The 20,826-nt window shown below is 46.1% G+C and overlaps 1 protein-coding gene across 1 annotated transcript in view; it reads left to right on the top strand.

Moving 5' to 3' along the window:
• Positions 1 to 20,826, top strand: part of PAPPA (pappalysin 1) — a 179,910-nt gene that overhangs the window by 136,639 nt on the left and 22,445 nt on the right. The window contains exons 15-19 of the mRNA XM_071766589.1: positions 5,566 to 5,749; positions 8,337 to 8,547; positions 9,142 to 9,313; positions 12,636 to 12,783; positions 15,442 to 15,551. Coding sequence (XP_071622690.1) covers positions 5,566 to 5,749; positions 8,337 to 8,547; positions 9,142 to 9,313; positions 12,636 to 12,783; positions 15,442 to 15,551 — 825 coding nt within the window. The remainder of the gene's footprint in view (positions 1 to 5,565; positions 5,750 to 8,336; positions 8,548 to 9,141; positions 9,314 to 12,635; positions 12,784 to 15,441; positions 15,552 to 20,826) is intronic.

The following is a 20,826-nucleotide window of genomic DNA, read 5'->3' as shown; positions in this document are numbered from 1 at the left end:
TCCCAGCCTGTCTGTGAAATACTGTGTTCTTCAGCAGCTTGCAGAGGGGGGAGACAGAGTGGAGGTGAATGAGTCAGCCCTTTCAACTCAATTACAAAACAAATACAGGACCCCGCGAGCTGGGCCTCTTCCATCCTAATTGGCATCAGCACCAGAATCCCAGCTCCAGCTGAGCATTTTTACAGAGCAGAAAACAAGTTCTCAGATGAGCCTGGATGGCTGAACCTGGAAATTGTTGGAAGGGATCTGTACATTGAGCACACAGGAATCCCAGACCAAATAAAACAGCCTAAACATGTTTCCCCAGCGCTGTGTTATTTAAACTCAAGAAGTACCTTTTGGGGAGGCTCGGCCAACTGTAGATGGTCTTGCTCTGCAAAGTTTGGTTTCAGATCCTTGATCAGACTCATATGACAGGAGCAGAGGATTTTAGCACCCCTCACCAATGTGATTCACTGCCTATTACAACACGTTTCCTCTCACCCTGCTCTGCTATTGCACTTCATCTTCTTTTTTCCACTGATAAAACCCCTGAGGCCAATGGCTTTGTTTTGCTCACTGCTGTGCATTCCCTGTTCAGCTCAGGGAAGGAGTGAAGCATCTCAAAGACATCCACGTTCAGCTAAGCATATTAAACACATGCTTTAAAGTTTATTCATGTGCTTCAGAGATCTGTTGAAAAGGAACGGACAGTTTCTTTCACTATCATCTTGTTTTATTTCTTTGTGTCAAATGCTTCAGGCCAGAACTTGTGGAACATGTAAGCAAGACATGAATTATCCAAGAAAGTCCAGAATCCGTGGCTTGGATTCCTCATTTTGTGTTGTATTGAATTTCATTATGCTGCTTCTACATGTGTTTCTGAACTCCAGCTCCTCTTCTGTTCACAAGCAGATGAGGATATGGGGCATGGGGGTTGTTATCTATGGGCAGAGAGGCTTTCTGCTGGGGTTGAGGAACCTTGCACCAAGCTGTTGGTTGTTTCACTGTTGTCACTTGGTTGTTTTGCTTGTTTAATTTATTTAAGGGTCGAGAAGTATTTTTTTCTCGTTTAATGTCAGTGTGGAGGAATTGCACAAGGAAGAGGAGGAAGGAAAGGAACTTTGCATTAGCTGTTTTTTTCATGTTCTTGGGTTGGAAGGAGACTGAGGTGAGGTGCCTTTGCTCAAAGAGCAGACTGAACATCAGTGGCCCATGACCACTGCATGCTGATGAAGATGCTTGACAGAATTGTGAAAACACCCTTGTTTAACATCTGAACTACATTTGTCTTCCATATTTCACCAAAAGGCAGGAAAAAAAAAAAAAAAAAAGTGAACAGAGAATTAAAAGCAAAATTTTCAAAAGCACCTCGGAGATGTAGGGGCACAAGTCACTTTTCAAATCAATCTTACATCTAAGGGGTCTTTGAAAATTTTCTTAAAAGTTTTTGCACTTTCTGGCCTCTGTGTCTTCTGAAGCCACCATTTTAATCAGCCTTAAGGGAAAAAATCCACTCATCTCTGCTTTCTGAGAAGCTCCCATTTCCAGATTCTGCTAAAACTCCATAAAATCACCAAATCCTGAAAACCATCAGCACTATGTGCAGTAGAAACTGTTTACTGTTTGAGAATAAAAAACCCCGAGTTGTTTACAGACTCTTGGACTCACTCTCAGCCTCATTTAGAGACTTTAGCAGCAACAACAAAAAAGAGTTTGCATAACGATGGAGCAAAATCCTTCATGTATCTTTCTCACAAAGAAGATCTCGGAATGTTTTCCTTTCCCCCGAATTTCGTCCCACCCCCCTGACAACTCCATTGCTCTTTCTTCTCTTGTCCCTCTTTTCCCCCTTTGTCTTTCCCTGTTTCCCCCCTCGCCCTCCCCCTTGTCCTTTGCTGAAAGCTCAGCTCATTCAGTTACTTGTTGTCATCTCTCCTTGAAGCTACCACCACTGCTGCTCTGGTCAAGAGGTGTTATTTAAAACCCAGCAGCTCCCTAATGTTGTGCAAAGGCATCATCAATCATGCCAGGAAAAGAAAACGCGGCTCATGTGGGTTCAATTAGAGGCACAGTAGTGGGCAGAAGTGGAAGAATACTTAGAGGGGAGGGCACAGCTGTTCATTTTTAAGGAGAGGAAACTTCACACGTGAAGCATCGCTTGAAGAAGGAGCTGGCTGGGATCTTGGGCGGCAGGAAGGAGACATGAATTCTCTCAGGCTCTTAAAAGTCCCAAGAAACAAATCTTTCTGGCACCAAATTTGTTTAAGTTTGCATCCTCTTCACTGTACTGCACACTGTATCTTTGGAGGCCCTTTCCATTCCCCCCCCCTACCATCTCTTTTCTCCTCCTCACCCACCCTCCCTCCATGTGTCTCTTTTGGAAGGCAGGACATGAAGGGAAGCGGTTGCTGTGATGCCAGTCAAAGCAGCCCAAAGTGACAGCTAATAAACCAGATGAGAAAGCCAAGTGCTTCGTATGGACTGCTGTGAGATGGGTGACCTTGTCAGATCAGACAGGCAAAACAGGCACATGCCTGCTCAGGCTTGGGGTGGGAGATGCAAAAGCTGCCACAAAGTCCCAGCGCCCGCTCCCAAGTCTCAGGCTGTCAATTGAAAAGAGCCCCGAGGGGCAGAGTGGTGCTGGGGAGAGTCAGACTCCTGCTCAGCAGCCTGGGGTCCTGTTCTGCAATGATCCCACCTTCAGATGTGACATTGCAAGAGAGAGAAGCTGAAAGCTGGTGGGTGCCATCTGCAATAGTTTCCCCGTTAAAGTTTTCCTCTGTGCTTTCAATCAAAGCCAGCAGTCTTTGTCTCCATTGCTGGAAATGTTCTCTGTTATGTTCTGCTGCAGAAATGCATGTGCTTCTATTGCTTGAAGTGATGACATGATAGACATGCTCTAAAATGTGCCATTATTATGTCTGACCTTGGAAACCTCAGCTTCCATCATACAAAGTGTGGAACAAATTACTGGAAAAAGCTGAGAAGCCAGGCTCTTACCCACATGGGCACAGCTCCTCTGTGTGGGGATGGCCTTGCCAGTGTGCCAGGAAGAGAAGTCATATGGGTCTGGAAGAAGGTGACTCCTTCAGATTTAGCTAGTGTTTTTGTTGGGAAAATACCATAGGGAAAAACCCAGAGATGAAAATGTGGCGAGACTCAGGTGTTTTGTTTTTTATTTTTCACATCAAGGGCTAGAACAGGGGCAGAAATAAAGCACAGTGAGGGTATAGCTCTAGTGAGGGATCCCTTCCAAGGAGGGGTAACCAAGGGGGCACACTCTGTTTCCATCAGGCTGTAGTGTCCTGAAGCTTTCCCCTTAAAAAGACCATTACTGCAGCTGGAATCCTGTCTCAAGTGTTAGCTTGGGCAAAACGTTCTTGCACATTTTCCGTGTGGGTGACTGTCATACACAGGTACTGCTTCTGTTTAAATTTTTGTGCTGTATTCCAGATTCTGAATTTTCAGTTAATTTGCTGCCCTGAAGAGGTACATCTGGTGTGCAACCTTGTCGTTAAAGAGACTCCCTTGTGCACTGTACTTTGTCTCAGCAGCCAGCATCAGCTAGTAGGAATAATCATCTGTTCCTAAACTAGATCACACCAACACTCCTAACTGAATTCCTGGAGTTAAATCTACAATCACTGAAGAAGCTTCCCTGTGCTCAGCATGGATCCACCAAGATGCAGTGCATGACCCATATCTTTTTCATTGGCTTTTGGGTAGCCCTTGACATCCCTAGCTTGGATTTAGCCTCCTGCTGTTGAGGTGCCCAGTGTTATTTGAGTGTTATTTGATGATAGCATAAGCTGAGGGAAATGGGAGCTTTGCTGCAGGCTGCAGCAGCCCAGCCTGGGGTGCAAATGTGGTGATGATGCCACTGTGTGAATGTGTGATGAAGACACAGAAATAGGCTGAATTAGCCCTTCTCCTTCCATGGCCATCAACACCACTGCTTCCTGGAAGCACAGGCATCTTCAGGTCACCAACTGTCCATGGAAAACATCCCTTTTAATGGTGCAGATATTCTGATTAGAAACAAAGGCACAGTGAATAGCCACTGGGGAGTAAAATGTTGTGAAATGGGAGCACAGGGTGTTACTTCACCTGAGAGCTCTGAGAATCCTAGAATGTACAACTCTAAATGTGTAGAAGAGGCATTTTTTTCCATCAGCAGTGCTCCCTGTTTAAATAAACTCCATGGTCTAGAGAAGGGGTTGTGTGCCCACTTGGGAAGTGTCCAGTTTCTCAGCTCTGGGACTGCTTTTTCCATTCTGAATGCAACCATATATCAAAGGGAGACAGGTCTGAACTTCTGTTGAAACCATTAGGGTGTTTTTGCAAAAAGGGAATCCAGGTCCCTTTGATGTGTGCTAGAAAAATTCCCCTTCCTTTTATAAACCCAGATCAATGGTCGGCAGTGCAGATCTCCTGTGAGCCTACCAGCCCTGAATAAAATATTCCCTGGAGGCAGAGGAGAGCTGCTGTATGGCTTGGTTGGATTCCTTGCTGGTATCTTCCCCTTCTCATGTTTTCTCACATTTCTTTTTCTTCTTTCCCTCTATTCTGGTGTGGTGGGATGAGTCCTACTTTTAGATTTTTTTCTTCTAGTTTTTAACAATTTCTCCTATTTAAATAGCAGGTATGTTGTTTATTTTCTTCTCATTGCCAACATACGTTTGCCCTTTGGTCACCCAGTAAATATGAAGCAAATAGCCTTCAGCTTAGGTTTGGATGGGTGTCTCCTTTACCTCCCCCTTTTTTTTCTTTCTTCATAGCACCTAAGAATTTCAACCTCCTGCATTGTCTGGATTATTCCTCAAGTCCATAGAAGTGTAGCCTCTCTGTAACTATGACAGTAGAGTTAGGACTGACTTTAAGTGCCAGGTGGATGTACGGGCACCATGGTCTTGGGTTTGTCCTTTGTAGCCTCCTCCAGGAATAAGTCTGTCCTCAGTGTCACAGCAGCAGGACCTTGATGTAATTTGACTTTCTGGACACTTGCATAGTAGAAGTCACAACACCAACAGTCACAATGTTAATGTGGCCCAGGCCACCTCTCTTATTACCCCAGTCTGAGGGTGACACCTAGGAGGAGACCCTTGGATGGAATTGCCAAATGGGTCCGTGTCTTGTTGGCTTCTGCTTCAAACCCAAGAATGAGTCTGACTCCTCCCTAAGTACATTGGGTTCCCATGGGAGAGGATGCATCACAGCAAAGGGGACAGGGACTGGGGATAGCTGTCAGCTCCAAACAGCTCCTTTCTGACCCCAGGCAGAGCAGCAGGTTCCCAGCTTGTTTTGGGAGGTGATGCAGACAAGAGTTCAGATTATGTCATGTTCTACTCTATACTGATCACTTTGGTGTCTCAACCCAGAGGTGACGGAAATATATCCTGGTGTTCTGACACTTTTTCTTGTGGGACCTTAGTGATTTTAAGTCGTTGCTGGCCCAGTGATGGTACTGATCAGGACTGGTTTTGTTTAAATTGTGAGCCAAAATAAAGGCTGTTATTAGGCTTGAAATGGTTTCAATCTCTCCCTTGATGACTGTGGTGGCTGTAGGCATGTGTCTTTTTCCAGATGGAGTCCAGCATCACCATGACTTGCAATGATGGAAAGTGGAACAAGCAGGTGACCTGTGAGCCAGTGGACTGTGGAGTCCCAGACCAGTATCATGTCTACCCAGCCACCTTCAACTGCAGCGAGGGGACCACCTTTGGCAAGAAATGCTCCTTCACTTGCCGACCTCCTGCTCTTCTCAAAGGTATTGGATGGTGTCTGTGCAGTGACCTGGGGATAGCTTCATGGCTAACACAGCCTGCTCCTAGCAATGTATCACTGTTGCTGTTGTTTTAGAATTATTCATGATATTTTAAGTATGAAGAACTCTGAGACTCTATGGGAAGGTTTATTTATATTAGAAGTTAAGTTTCTTTGCATCTTTCTATTACCTTCCTTTGACCTTTCCTTGATCACGACTGGCCAGGCAGTAATGACAGTGAATATTGCTTCCATACAACCAAAACATGGAAAAGTCATGGGGATAAATCAATTAAACTCTCTCATCTTCTTTCCCATGCCTTCTCTGTTTTCTGTGTCCATCTCCCTTCTATGCTTCCTCTATGGATTTGGAAAGGCAGGAGAAGACTGAGAAGTCCCATGTCCCAGTGGTGTAATCCTCCATCACCATTTTCCTAATCCAGCCATCACCTCTCTCCTTTTCTACACTTTCTCTACCTCTGATTTTTCTCTCCTCTTCTTGTTTGGGACTCTCTACAAATTTATTTATTTATTTATCTTATAAATAACACATTCTGCCGCCTTCTTTCATTTTCTTTCCCATCTTCTTCCCTGCTGCTTTTCTGCTGGTGTTCCCATCGTCATCTCAGCACCATCAACTCTTCTGCTCACTGGCATATTACCCTTTTTGATCTGGCCCTCAGGAAACGAGAAAAGAATCATTGTTAATTTGAAGGAACATTAGAGCCAAATTAACTTGTCATCTTACAGTGGAGCAATCTTCGCTGCGATTGCCAACTCAGGTACAAATGCTGTGTAGGCTTTTTGTATACATATAGTATCACCTTTTCTGCTAGGATTCCTTGCAAATCCCAGAGGTGGCATGGAAAGTGTTCTTGACTTCAGTGAAAGAATATGTCGATTTCTCCAAATCCCTTCATTATTTTAAGTCTGACTGAGGAGGGTAACCAGAAGCAGCCAACTTAGTTAAAGTTAAGACTACTCAAAGGGGAGATTCTTAGCAAAGGATTCCCTTTTTCTGTTCAGAGGGTCATCTTCAACAAGAGGTGTTTTCCATTCAAAGTGCCTGGAATTTCTTGGACAGGGCAGTGAAAATAATGCTATTCATCATGACCAACAAGAGCTTTGGTGAATGACTCCAGCAGGGTAACTGGAGGGATGATAACCAACCCCCAGGTCAAGGGGGTTCAGCTCTGGTGTGTGGCATCACTTTTGTCCAGAAACTCTGTGAGCTAAAGGCACCATTTGGTGTACAGCCCTGGGGAGTGACTAATAGATGTTGCCACTGAGCTTCTGGAGAGTGGTGTTGGAATGACTCATGCCTAATTCAATCACTGACGTCATGACAGCCACTGGTGGTAATGTCACAGCTTATCATTTTGCAGTGGCAAGTATGATATCACCAGGGCTGCTCTGCAGAGCTGCTGCATGAGTCAGAGCAGAGGAGCATGCGGGTGCTCTAGAAAAGAGCTCCCTTCTGCACAAAATACCTCTGCAATCATCTGCAGTTGGGGAGGGGAGAGAGAAAGCCAGGGCTGATATAATGCAGCTTCTCTTATCTTTGTGGGTAGGGCAGGAGGGCTCCTCCACATACCTTCCTGAGCCCTCCAGAGCCTTTTGTTTTCTTCTTCTTTGAATTCCAGCCTCATTCCCCAGATCCCTTCCTTTCCTCTTGGAGAGATGGCAGTGCTCTGGGGTTAGCAGTTTGTCTGTGTTAGTTTGGATAACTCCAAAGCTGGCTTACTCCTGAAAATATGCCTTGTGGCTTGAGAAGAGTTCCTTGAGCAATGCTGAGGGATTTCAATAGAGTATTAGGGATTTTTGAAGGGTTAGTGGCTCATAGGTGTGCTTTGTTTTTAGGAAAAGCTGATTCCTTTTCAACATACAATATAAAATATCAAAGAATGTAAAATACACTGAGACTAGGCTACTTTCAGCTTAACCTTCTGAAGTCAAGTAGGTCATAGCAGAAGCAAATAGATCTATTTTACCTTTGAGGTGCTGGCCAAGAAAGCTTCCAAAGGAAAATAATTCTGTAATGAGTATTATGAATCGTATTTATCACAGTAGTCCCCAAAGACCATGAGTCCCCAGCTGAGAATGTCTCCTCATTGTGTTGGAGTAGTGACTCTAATACTATCAGATGCTGCTCCAAAAGGCTCAGAATTGAAATAAAAAGGAAAGATTCAGGCAAAAGATATAACACAGAAGCAGAATGAAGAATATGATGGCACCAAACGCGCTGTTAATGCCCTGCCTTTGGAGAGGAGGGGTTTGATGTATGAAGCAAGCTTCCTTTCAGAGATGAACAAAATAAGGAAGAGTAATAGAAAAGATTACAAAGCCAGTGCAGTTTCCCCAATGCTATAGCAGTTCCTGAAATAAGCACTGTCAGCCTGTCAGCTGAAAACAGATTCCTTAATGATTTAATGCCATCATCTAGACAGAGAAACTGCATAGGACATACACGGTTGAATTTGTCAAAACAACTGAGGTGGCTTTTGAGGTATTATGAGTGTAATGACATTTTGAAAAAAAAAAGAAAACAACTCCTGCTGAACATTGTTAACTTCGCTCACTGTTCTTCTCAGGAAACAACAGCAACTTGACCTGCATGGAGGATGGGCTGTGGTCCTTTCCAGAGGCCCTGTGTGAGCTGATGTGTCGAGCACCCTCCGTTGTCCCTAACGCTGATCTCCAGACCACTCGTTGCCGAGAAGATAAGCACAAAGTGGGCTCTTTTTGCAAGTACAAATGCAAACCAGGTTACCATGTCCCTGGATCCTCCAGAAAAGCAAGAAAGTACGTGAAAGAGTAATGGCATGCAGTCAGCATGATTCAGAAAGCCATGAGTTAAAATGCTGTTTGGGAAAAAGATGGGTTCTAGGAAATATCACTGAGCAATTCCTTCATGTAGGTAGCTGTGCAGTTTCAAGGGGATTTAGGCACCTAGCTCACTTAGGCTGCTTTGAAAATACTAAACCAGTGCTCAAAAAACAGACCTTACCTTAGAAACTCCCCTTTGATATGCAGCCTGGGGAGTCCCCTTTGAAGCTCTGCAGGAAAGGGTTAGAGCTATTGTATACTTCTGACTCTGCACAAACCCACTTCAAACCAACCACAGCCCACAAGCCTGGGAAGTGGAGTTTTTCAGAGATGTGTCCAAAGCCAAAAGAGGAGTTTAGGCTGGGCAGCTTGATGTTGCTCTTACAAATAATAATTATTTTTGCACGGAGACCTCATGACGCAGATCCACAACTTGATCCCTAAGTGTTAAAAGCTCAAGCACACCCATTCCCCACAACCTGCTAGCAGAGCCCAGAGGTTTTAGGGGCTCTTGGTCTTAGCTGACTCAGCCACTCACTAAATGGTCCTGTTGATTTGTTTCACAACAAGGCGAGCCTTTAAGATCCAGTGCACACAAGATGGCACGTGGCTGCCGGGCGCTTGCGTGCCTGTTACCTGTGATCCTCCACCTTCCAAGTTCCATGGGCTCTACCAGTGCTCCAATGGCTTCCAGTTCAACAGCGAGTGCCGGATCAAGTGTGAAGATGATGATAATCAGTCGGTGAGTCTCTCTTACCCAAATTATCTTGTCTCATACAAGCCTGGTTTTATCATATATTCCTTAAGAACCCTGATCTTGGAGAGGCCAAGTGCCACTGAGCTCTTCTGAGACCAAAGACACAGAGATGGAGAAGGGAAATAGATGATTAAAGCTGAGAAAGAGTGAGCTATTGTGAAGAGCCTAGAAATATTTTCATGGCAGTAGTAATGGTATGTGCTATTACCCACGGCAAACTAGCAGTGAGTGACTGTTTCTGGACAGTAAGTGGCTGGAAATGTCTGCCTTAGTGGATGTGGTCTAGCCAGAAAAAAAGGATTAAAGAATGAAAGTAAGTAGGATAGGAGTTACTCACACTTGTCTTGTTTGTTCATTACATTTTATCTTTCTTGTCTCTCCAATTCTTTTTGTTATTTTCATGAAACGTATGTGTTCCACATGATAGTTTAACTTTATAGGGATTATAACTATTCAGATCAATTGTTTCTAAACTTCCATGTATTTTTTCTGGCTGTGCAGGTGTCATTTGGCATCAGGGGTCAGATCAGCATATTGCCTTTGACTGCCCTAGGGTCCTGGGGTCACTAATATGAGAAGGTCTGGCCTTTAGTATCTTGTTTGAAATGCTTAGTTTTCCTCCCCAGAGGTTATTATAGTTTGTGAGATAGTAACTTCTCCCAGAAGTGCTGCTGCTTCTTGATGTGCTTGGGAAGAGAAAGTGGGAATGTAGAAGGTGCTGCTACTACACAGACTACAGACAACAGGGACTGCTCTGGCAAAGGCCTTTTAATACCATTCCAGATTATAAGGACATAATTATAAAGGGACCAGCCCTGAAATTAGAAAAAAACATTAAAAATACCTTCCCCAAATGTTCAAAGCCAGTTTCTGCCCCTATTCCCTGCTTGGATGGCCTGTACTTTTCAGCAGGGCAACCAGCAAAGCCCTGGGGTTTTGCATCAGGCACCTGGCATAAGACTCATGTGAGGTTATGAGAAGTTGCCCAAGTGGGTGCTGTTTGGCTGGGAGCTCTGGGATATGGTATCTGTGGCTTTGTGTATCTCCTGCTTGCTCAGAATAGTCCGGATGCCTGAAAACAGGTACCATGGCCACCATTCAGGGAAACCTGGGCCAGCAGGGTAATGCCAACTGCTGTAACAGGTTTGTGTTTGCTTTTAAATGAGCTGGATGTGAAGTGGAGCAAGTAGTGGAGTCAAGGTTACAGCAGTAATGAAGTGAGCTCTGAAAAGTGAGAGATGCAGCTATGTCTCTATTCACTGTAAGGAAGAGTGCAGGGACTGTTTGGCTGTGAGAGCACCTTTAGCAAAGGAGCAGGTAACATCTTGAGAAAGGGGTTTGCAGAAAAAGGCATTTCTAGATATCCCAGAAAATAGACTACAGAAAAAGAGGGAAAACTCCTGGCACAATCCAGAACCACTTGAGAGGTGTTAATTATTTAAGGATTAAACCCCCCTAAGTCTCTCACAGCTATATAAAGTGATAATGCATGTTGCATCCAAGCAAAAAACCCAGCAGGGATTTTCACAAGAGATTTTGCAGGCCAGGGAATGATGGACAGTATGTTACTATAGCAATGGATATCCTGGGATCTGTGAGTACCTTGCAGAAACTATACAATAGTACTCTCAAGCACAGCCAGCTCCAGGAACATAAATCAGGTTTCATGGCTCACCTTTAAAAATCATACTTTAACCCTGGCATGCAAATTGCAATGGATGTGCACCACACCTGCTAAAACAGCAAATTGTTCTCAATTATCAGTTAGCAATTTCTTCCTGAATTTGTCATCCTGGTGAAAGATCTTCTCAGCTGTACATATGGCATCTCTTAATCACCAGGAGCATAGTGGTCATTTAAGCAGGTGTCTCCCCTGGCACCAAGAGCAAGGGTCTTCCATTTCTGAATATTGTGCACAAATTATATGAACAGTCAGATCTCAATTAATCAGTCTCTGCCAAACTGGCCCTTAAGTGAGACTCATCAAGCTGTATCACACCCTGAGTCTATCTGGTCCGTTACCTTTTCATATGATTTTCTTATGACCTCTGGCAATGGCCAGATGTCTTGAGAAGGGGAAGCAGGTCCCACACAGTAGTCTGCCAGTGAGACCACTTTGCATCTCACTAAACATTGTGTTCATCAACAAAGCTGAACAAAATATAGCATTAGGGTATTAAGGACCAGAATAACAGTGAAAGGCTGCACAATCTTTCACACTGCTACCAAGGCCTTATGCTGATCCCTGTGCAAAAACGGGTGTGGGTGGTGAGGAAGAGCTCCTAAGAAAAGTTCAGCATCCCCACTGAGATACCAGCATAAATCAAACACTTAAGGATCCCTGAAGATATCCAGGACAACCTCCAAGAGCAGGGTGGGTAGAATGCAGGCAACAATGCCTGACATGTAAAATGTGTGAGGAGAAGCAGAGATCCTGCATGATTCTCCTACTCAGCCAGGACCTCGCAGGAGGTTTGGAGCTCAGCCACACCAGACCTCCTCCTAGTGAGTGTCCCACATTAGCCCATGGCAGTTCAACTTACAGATCCTGCAGAACAGCTTGTGCAGAAATCCCCAATGCCACGAGGATAGATCTGACAAAAGATTGCCTGTGCACTCCTTTGTTGTTTCTAAAGGGCATGATATTTCCCCTCGGACTTTGGTATTCATTCTTCAGTATCATACAGAGAATCTTTTCTGTAAGAGAAATGTCATATTCTATTCCTTGCCCATTACCACACCAGAGGATTTTTTTTTCTTCTTTTCCACCTGTCTCTGCGCGTGCCTGTCTCAGCCTCTTTGTGTGCTGTCACTCAAGGCAGCCAAGCTCTAAAGATCACGTTCTGCCCTGCTAAGCATCCCTGCTCATGTCCTGCTTTCCTTCCTCCTTTGGATGGCCATTGGGGATTCTTTCTTTTTTGAGACAGAGATGATGCAACTGGTTAGAAAATGGGAAGAAGGGAAAGGCTGTCTGCATGCAACACAAAGCTCTCAACAAGAAGAAAGAGGCAAATGGGGTGAATGCACCTTTGTGGCACCTTGAGTGGGTCTTGTTAAAGACATTGCCTTGCACAGAAGGGATATGTATGTGTTTGCATGCAATGCAGGTTTCCTTTTTTTAATTCTTCAGAAGAAAACTCCTCTTCAGCTCCCCCCCGGCCCTGGGGGCTGGCAGTCCCAACCAGGGGCTCTTCCAGCTCCAGCAGAACTTTGCTCCCAGATCTCACTCTGCCCACTTCTCCCTTCTCAGTTTCTCCTTGCTGCTGGTTTTGTGACCATCTTCATTATTTCCTTCTCTCATTCCCAGGGTCGTGGAAGCAATGTGATTCACTGCAGGAAGGATGGCACCTGGAGTGGCTCCTTTCACCTCTGCAGGGAAATGCAGGGCCAGTGCACGCTGCCCACCCAGCTCAACAGCAACCTGAAGCTGCAGTGTGCCAATGGCTATGGCATAGGTGTGTGAACATCAGCCCTGCCCTCTGCTATGTGGGGATGCAGCTGGGGCAGGAGAGGGGAGTAGTAAGACAGGAGATGAGAAAAAGAGTGGGAATGGGAACAAGGAAGGAAGGGACCTGCAGTCCTTGAAGTCACCTTCTCCTCTGGCCCCAGGTGCCTGGGTGACAGGATACCATGGGAGGCTTTTCAGGGGCATGTTTTTGTGAAACATGAAGCTTTGAGAGGCCAGGTGTTATAACATGGTCTGATTGCCTGCTCCTTGCAAGGCTTTTAGTTTCATCATGCCCCTTCTTTGCCAGCTGTTTTTCACAGGCAGCCAGCACACCAGTCCATGCCAGGGACACATCCAGACCTCAAAACATAGGGAGAAATTGTACCTGCATTTGTTGTCACATTTTTTAATGTCCCACTCTTCAGCCACACACACACACGAATGCCTCAGAGGATGAAAGGCAGGACACTGTAAGGGAGGTGCAGTACCAGGGTAATTCAAGTCTCTTCACAAAGAATTTGAGACCAACTGAGCCTTTGGGATACCAGTTGTTGAGGAGCTGGGGTAAGGACATGTTTTGCCCTTTCCTTCTGGGTGCCTGGTCAGTCTGTGAGGCCCCATGCTCAGCTTTGTGTCACCCAGGCAGAGGGAGGTGTTGGCTACCCCCTGAACTGAACACACTGGATTGTATTTTCAGCCCCTGTTTTTGAGGTCTCCCTGCAAAGGGCTGCAAAAGGAGCTCCTCTGGCTACAGCCCACACAGACATGTGAGGCCCCTTCCTGCAGCCCCCTCCAAGCCCCCTCCTCCCTCCTCCTGCCCCTTTGAACTTGGAGACATTTCCTCGTTACGCAGCTCCCTCATTATATCGCAGCCATGTGAGGGACCACGAGCCTCCTTGTTTTCCCTCCCCGGGGAGGAGAACAGGACCTGGATGAGATCACCACTCTGTAATGATGCCAATTACAGATCATATATCAAAACAATTCCAACCCTCTCCTTTCTGTAAGCGTAACTGGTGCAGCGGAGTGTGGGAGAAGGAGAGGCGAGCAGGCTGCAGCCACTCTTGCTGAGGTGTTTGACCCTTGGTATGAGGTTACCTCCCAGGGCTGGCCAGGTTTTTGCAAGGAGAGAAACAGCAATTCCTGGTTTGGAGGGGAGCATCTCAGTGATGGAAGCAGGAGGGTGCCTGGTTGCCCATGCAGCGAGTGCTTGCCAGCCCTCTGTGCACTCCCAGCTCTGCCAGGGCAGCCATCAGCAGGTCCCAATACCAGATGTAAGGTCTGATGGGCCTGATCCTGGGGTGGAACCACGCAGCTGTCATGGAGGTGAGGGACCTATGGGCCAGGTCCTTCACGAGAGCATGGCTCTTACTGAAGAGGGAGGAAGAGCTTGACAAGGGCACAGCAGCCATTGGCTCTTATCCTCAGCAGATGGAGACATGCCACACATTTTGTTATGTTCATCCAACACCACCTTTTGGGATCAAGTTGTTGGGGTTTTCTTCTCTTCTTTGTGTTTTTGGAAGCCTGACTGATTCCCAGAAGGCATTTGCTTGGCCTCTCGCTCACAATTGGGCTGGTGTTAACAGACCTCATCCAGTGGGTCCATGAAGCCATGACCACATGTTCTGGGAAAGCAAAACAAACCCCAAGTGCTCCTGGTCTTGCTGGCTCAACATCCCAGGCCAGCTGTGCTCCTGCTGACTCCACCATGTGAGAGCACATGAGAAGGCAGAAGCAGGTGGGGAAAATAATAGCATCCAGTCATGGTCACTATGAATCCCACACACCTTTGGTAATTCCTCAGACACCTAATCTGCCCTTCCAGGCTGAGGTGTGTGTTGAGCCAAAGGTTCAGTTCTCCAAACCAGCGTGGAGATTAATTCCTCCCCCAGCGCTGACTGGAGTACAGAAATCCTAATGACACATTTGCAGCAGCTGTGCCATTCGAGAGTGATTTTCCAGGGGGGGAATGGTAATGGTCCAACACACCAGGGCTTATGGTTGTGTCACCACAGGGCTCTGGGATATTGCTGCAGAGTATAACAGCATGTTTTAATAAAGAAAGGACAGGATTCCCACCAGGCATGACAGTTAATCAGAGAAAAAGCAGGTTTATGTGTGAACAAAGCCATCATTACCTCTCTGTGTACTTATCGACTGTGGGACTTAGGTGATATCTGGTCTGCAATATCACTAGGCTTGGTGACCCTCCAAAAGATTATTATTGAAGGTCTGTAAATTTAACAGATCAAATGGTTTGGTTTTGTCATGTCATAGGTGAGATGAGTTCAACAGCCTCTGTTTAATCAGTCCTGCTGCTTGAAAGAGCAGTTGCAATTGGAAAATCTTCATGTTTTCTTGAGGATCTGAAAGTGCAGAACCTGGCCACCATCTTCAAGTTGATAGCCAGACAAATACCTAGATATGCAGCTCATATAAAAAGGCCCTGGAATATCTTCCACCCCCACAGTCTCTTGATGAGATTTAGGGTTGTACTCAGCATTTCGTGTGTGGCTAGAAGATACATGATAGTTATGGTTGACTGCTAATTGCAGTTTAGAAAAAATGAGCCCTAATCCTGCCCTTCAGCTGAAAAGATGCTGAAAGGGTCAGAAGCTGCTTGCTTTATCCTTTAGCTTTATTCTCCCCATGTTTTGTTCAGGTGCTGAGTGCACCACCTCCTGTCCGGATCACAGTCACGAGCCCATCCTCCTGCGTGTGAATGAGACCGTGCAAGACATCCAGCACTGGATGAACCCTCAAAGAGTGAAGGTCAGTGCCTGATGACTTCTCTATCTATATCCCTCATTTTGCATGTTTATGTGCAGTGAGTGACCAGTGTTACCCAGGGCTGATTCAATGAGGGGAGTATATGGGGAATTCTGCCCTTTAGAAAAGAGTTCCTGATATTTGTTGTGTCTTGGAATGTTTTTTCCTGATAAAGTGGTGGCTTTCTCTCCAAGTTGCTTCCTCTTTGTGATTTCCCAGTGAAAGCCGGGTCAAGGTGAAGACCCCAAACCAGTGTCCTCAGATAAACCCAGCCCCTACAGTGGGTCTGATCTGGAAACAAGATTCATTGCCCAGGAAGATGTGATGGACAGTGAGAGAGAAAGGCACTGTCCAGGTTTTATCTTCTTCCTCCTGTTCAGTATTTTGTATTCTTTGGGTGGCAGGGCTGGATTTTTTTTGCACTGCTTTTGCATGGTGAAAGAAGCTGATACAGAGGGTTTTTCATTTCCCAAACCAGTAGAGCTGGCTGGGTCCTCCACCCACCCCTTCACCCGCATGCAAGAGCTGCCTGCTCAGCACAGCCCCTTCCAGAGGTCACCACTTCTTCCTCCTGCCTGCTGCAAATGCACAGGCAGCAATAACCACTCACCACCCTGTCCTGCATGTCCTCCAGCACACACCAGCATCAGGCTGCCCTGGTAAGGACAGGCATAGCCATGTAAAGTGTCTTGCTCACCCTTGCACACACACGATGCTTTGTAACACACAGTGGCACCAGGTACCAGTGAGAGACATTTCCATGTACCTCTTCCTGAAAACCCTCATGCCAGCTACATCAGGGTGCCCTCCTTCTCAAAAACACCTGGAACCAGCCTGCGTGGTATTTCTGCAGGTGCAGGAGTTTTTCTGGATGTGCTCAAGCATATGTTGGAAAATGCTGGCACATCCCATGTCACCAGGGTGACAGGTTGTGCTTGAGCAAATACTGTTGGCTTTTACAAGTTTGGCCATGGCTTTGCAGGAGTCTGTTTTATGCACTTAGACTCTGTTTAAGAAAAGGACAAGCAGCCAGCACAGCCCCAGTGTGTCCTAAGTCTCTGTGACAGTGTATTTGCTTCTCTCCAGGCCTAAATATGTAGCCAAGGTTTGGGATTTTTGACATCTGGCCTTGGCTGTGGATAGTGGGCCCCTCCAAAGATCTCCAACACTTTGTACTTCCCTACTTCACAGGAAGTAATAGAATAAACCCTGGGAAGGGGTGGGGAACCTCAGTCCAGAGAGCAGGACAAGCTCTCAGTGTCCTTCCCAGCTTCCCATTCACTCCAGACACTGAGATTATATTGCTGCCTGAGCCTAGGCTGTGCCAAGTTTCTGGCACGAAACATAAAGAAAACCCCCTATCTCTGTGTTAGGGGCCATTTTTCACTGGCCCTTTCATGACTGCTAGACTTTTAAGTGGTTTTGTAATTCATGGTGAAATAAAGTGACAGCTTCCCTCCCGTTGGCTGCTGTGCTCCTTGGGTTATTGATGCGGCTGTGCAGAGGGAGCTGTAACGAGTTGTGGGCCTGCAGGTCTCTGGAGGGCTCATTAGGCAGCAGGGAAAACATATAGTAGTAAAGGGGAAGAAAAGAGGAGTGAGGAATGGAGGGGAGAAATCATGGTTTCCAAGAGTACAGTGGTAAATAAGACTTTTTTTTGCCTTGATAGTGAACTCTTGCAAGAGCTTTAGGCTGTGAGCAGATACAAGTTGGAACCCCCTACTTTGTAACTAGAGAGTGAGAACTTGTGTTGGGAGATGGAGGAGCCTCCAGGAGATGAGAGGGAGGATGCTGTGACATGCTGGAGGGGTTTTTTTTTGGAATCTGTAAACCATCCATCTTACTCAGCTCTCCAGATAAGGGGATGTCAGCCCCAGGGAGGAGCGATGCCTCATGGGCTGCCAGAGGGGGAAACGCTGCTGCTGGTGGCACCGTGGAGACCCTGGAGAGATGGGTCTGGGCTGCCTATGGGGAAGGTCCCCATGGCAATGTGTTCTATATGATTAATAATATGTGTCTCTATTTATGGTCAGTGACAGCTTGCTGTTGTGCCATAGGAGGGAAGCAAGCAGCTGGTTGCATTTACACAGCAAATCTTTGTGGACCTCCAAGTGCTTGAATGACGCAGAGGGGGCACTTTTAGTTACTTGATTTCAGGCACAAATAATGTACAAATGAGTGCAGCATGGGAAGCAGATAAAGGCAGGACTGATCCCTGGAGCTTACCTTTGAGAGGACAGGCACAAATAAACCAGGGAGACCCAGCAAGAAAAAGATAAATAGTTATGTGTAGCTGCTCAAGCAACAGCTGTTACGGAAGCAAAGGGGAAAATGAGAACTGTCCCTTCCTTGGGGGGTTGTTAAGAGCAGAGCCATGCAAATCACTTGATTTTTCAGTTCACTGGAAGTTCTGTCAAAAATTTAAAAATGTTTTCTCTTAATCAAAGTGACTTTTTTGTTGTTGTGATTTTTGCTGAGCAAAAAATCAGTGAAAATAGTATGTTGGTTAGAACATAACTTGACATTTCATTTGAAAGGATTTTTTAAAAAAAACTTTTTGTTTAATAGAAATGAAACAAATCAGAAATTAGATGTCTCAAAGGAACAACAACAACAGATATTTCATTTTGAAAAATGTCTAAATATTATGGTACTTTTCAGAATTGGTTTAGGCTGAGTTGCTTTGTTGGGCCAGAAACAGTTTGCTGAAACCAGTGCAAGCTGGTGGTACTTCCAAATCTGTTTGGTGGGGTTTTTTTTTAGGGAAAAAAAAAAAAAAAACAAATCACCTGAAATGTTCTGTGTGTCTGTTGTTCTGCAGTGGGCTCTGTTCAGAGCAACCATTGCTGTTCCCATCATTTTCCATTTACTGTGTACGAGGGACAGTGAGCTGCTGGAGACACCTCGAGCTAAAGCTGCCCAGGCTGATTGCCCAGGCAGGGAGAGAAAAAAGTGAAATGTCTCAGAAAGACATCTCTTTCCTTACTGACTGCAGAGAAAGTGGGCAGACACCTAATTTCATGGGTCGTCTGAACTCGGGTCCTTGCTTTTGTGCTGAGCAAGAACAGGCCAAAACTTGGGCAAGCAGGTACTTGCACAGGATCACCTTGAAAGGGTCCAGCTCTGCCTTCCAGTGGGACCAAGCATGTCCATGGCCCCTCTGCATGCTCAGGATATTTTTTCCCATATGCACTGCAAGCTTTGGGATGTTGGATGTCCAGCAGTCATATAAGTTCCCCTTAAATACTCCCTTCTCACATAACCTTTGCAGTTTTTCTCCTTCCTTCCCCTCTCCTCTTTATGTGAATGTTTGCTCGTTTTGCAGACAGGGAAACTGAGTCACAGAGTGATGAAATGACTTATTGCTGTGTCCTGGCTCAGGACTTCCCACCCAGGTTGTAGCTACAGCAGGAAACAGACACAAAGTGCCATATGTCCCCTCCCTTGGCAGCAGCAGCACATCCCCTCACTATTGGGCTATTAAGCCCATGGTTAATTCCCATGTTCATTTAGTGCTTGAGGAGTTAGCTGAGACCAGTGAATTCCAGTTCCTGGGCTTTAGTGCCAGGGAACACTTGACCCATGTAAGGTGGAGGAGAGCCTCTCCTGGGGAAACCTAATCCCTTCTGCAGCCCACAAATGGTTGACATCATTGTGTTAGTCCCACCATGGGAGGTGAACACCCAAGACCGGAGACACGAGGTCTTCCCTCACAAGGAGAATATGACAGCTTGGTTTTCTTTCTTGGCTCTTTGTTACCTACTGTGGGAGCTCAGTCCTGGATTCCTCTCCCTCTGAGTCCCAGCCACCAAACCACAGCTGTAGCTGGATGGGGTTGCTGGAATGGGGACAGGACAATACCCTGGCTGCACAGCGTGGCCCACACAGGGGGGCAGCTGTGCTGAAGAAGCTGAAGCACAAGGGGAACAGAGACATGAGGGTGGCATCTGTCACCACAGCTGCTTGGAGCATCACAGGGAAGGGATGGGGCTTGCAGAGACAACAGACAGATGAGCTTTATCCCCCATGTACCACCTGGGGGATGTCAGAGGTGGTCCTTCCATCCACTTTGTATTACATTTTTCATCAGCTTTTTAAGTCCACTTTCCTTTCTGCACACACAGATGCCATCAGATCCTGGTCATGTTCTTCATTCTTGCTGCCTGTACCCTTCCTTTACATGCATGTTATTAACATGCTATGACACCTGAGTGCCTGGTAGCACCAGAAGAGGCAGGGATGATGTCCAGCAACCTGAATCACCCCCAGTTTCTTGATTTTCCATTCAGGCTCTCCCTCTATGAGTAACCTTTCTGCTGTCCCATTGCACCACACACACCACAGCAGGAGCTTGAGGTACAAAGAAGCTGGGTGATGGGAATTAAAGAGTCTGGAAGACCAGCATGAAGAGCCAGGGCAAAGGGCCCTTCCCTGTGCATACTCTGCTTGAAGCTCTGTGTATGTTTGAAGGACTGAATTCAGCTGGAGTGGCTCTATTGGCCCCCACCAGCCTAGCAAATTATCATCTGAGGAGAGAGTGAACTGGAACTGTGTTGTTGGCAGGTACCACCCAAGAGTAGTATGAGTGACCCACTGACCTGGTGATTGATCTAGCACAAAGTCCACTGACTTTCCTACGCTATGGAGAGTGGCCCAGTGTACTCCCTTTCCCTGGAGGCTGTCCAGCCAAAAGTTGTGCAGCTCTTAGGATTGACATGACCTTCAGTGAGAGCCCCAAGGAGTGCCCCATCCTAGCAGAGGCTTCACCTTCCATCACTTCTTCTGAGGGAGGGTGCTGGGCTTTTAATACCAGGAGGATCAGGAAAGCAGTCAGTTCTTCTCCAAGAGGCTCTGACTTGGAAACCTCCTTTCTTCAGAGCCTATTTCAGGGCTGTCTGGTTCCTTTTGTTAGCTCCAAATGCTCACACACATTTCACACGTATCAAGAGGTTTTGTAAATACTGATGCTTCTTATCAGGGGAATGTGAGATGCTCTTTGTGCACATCTATTTATTGTTTGGCTGGCCTTGGATACGGGAAGTAAATACCTGAGTTTTTCTACTCTTTCTCAGTTCTTGAGTTTAACTGCTCTTGAAGTGCTTACTTTACTCTCCCCTTCTTACTATTTATTTTGATACTTTGAAAAGTTTCCTTTTATTTCCTTCTGAAGTGGCATAAACAGAAGGGAAGGGGGGGGATCAAACCAAACCAAACCAAAACAAAACCTCACCATTTGTGACAGGCAACAGCCTGGAAACCTCCAGCTGTCCATCAAGAG

Source organism: Heliangelus exortis, chromosome 22 (assembly GCF_036169615.1).
Source record: "Heliangelus exortis chromosome 22, bHelExo1.hap1, whole genome shotgun sequence".
Taxonomy (NCBI): domain Eukaryota; kingdom Metazoa; phylum Chordata; class Aves; order Apodiformes; family Trochilidae; genus Heliangelus; species Heliangelus exortis.
This window is presented reverse-complemented; position numbering and strand designations above follow the sequence as displayed.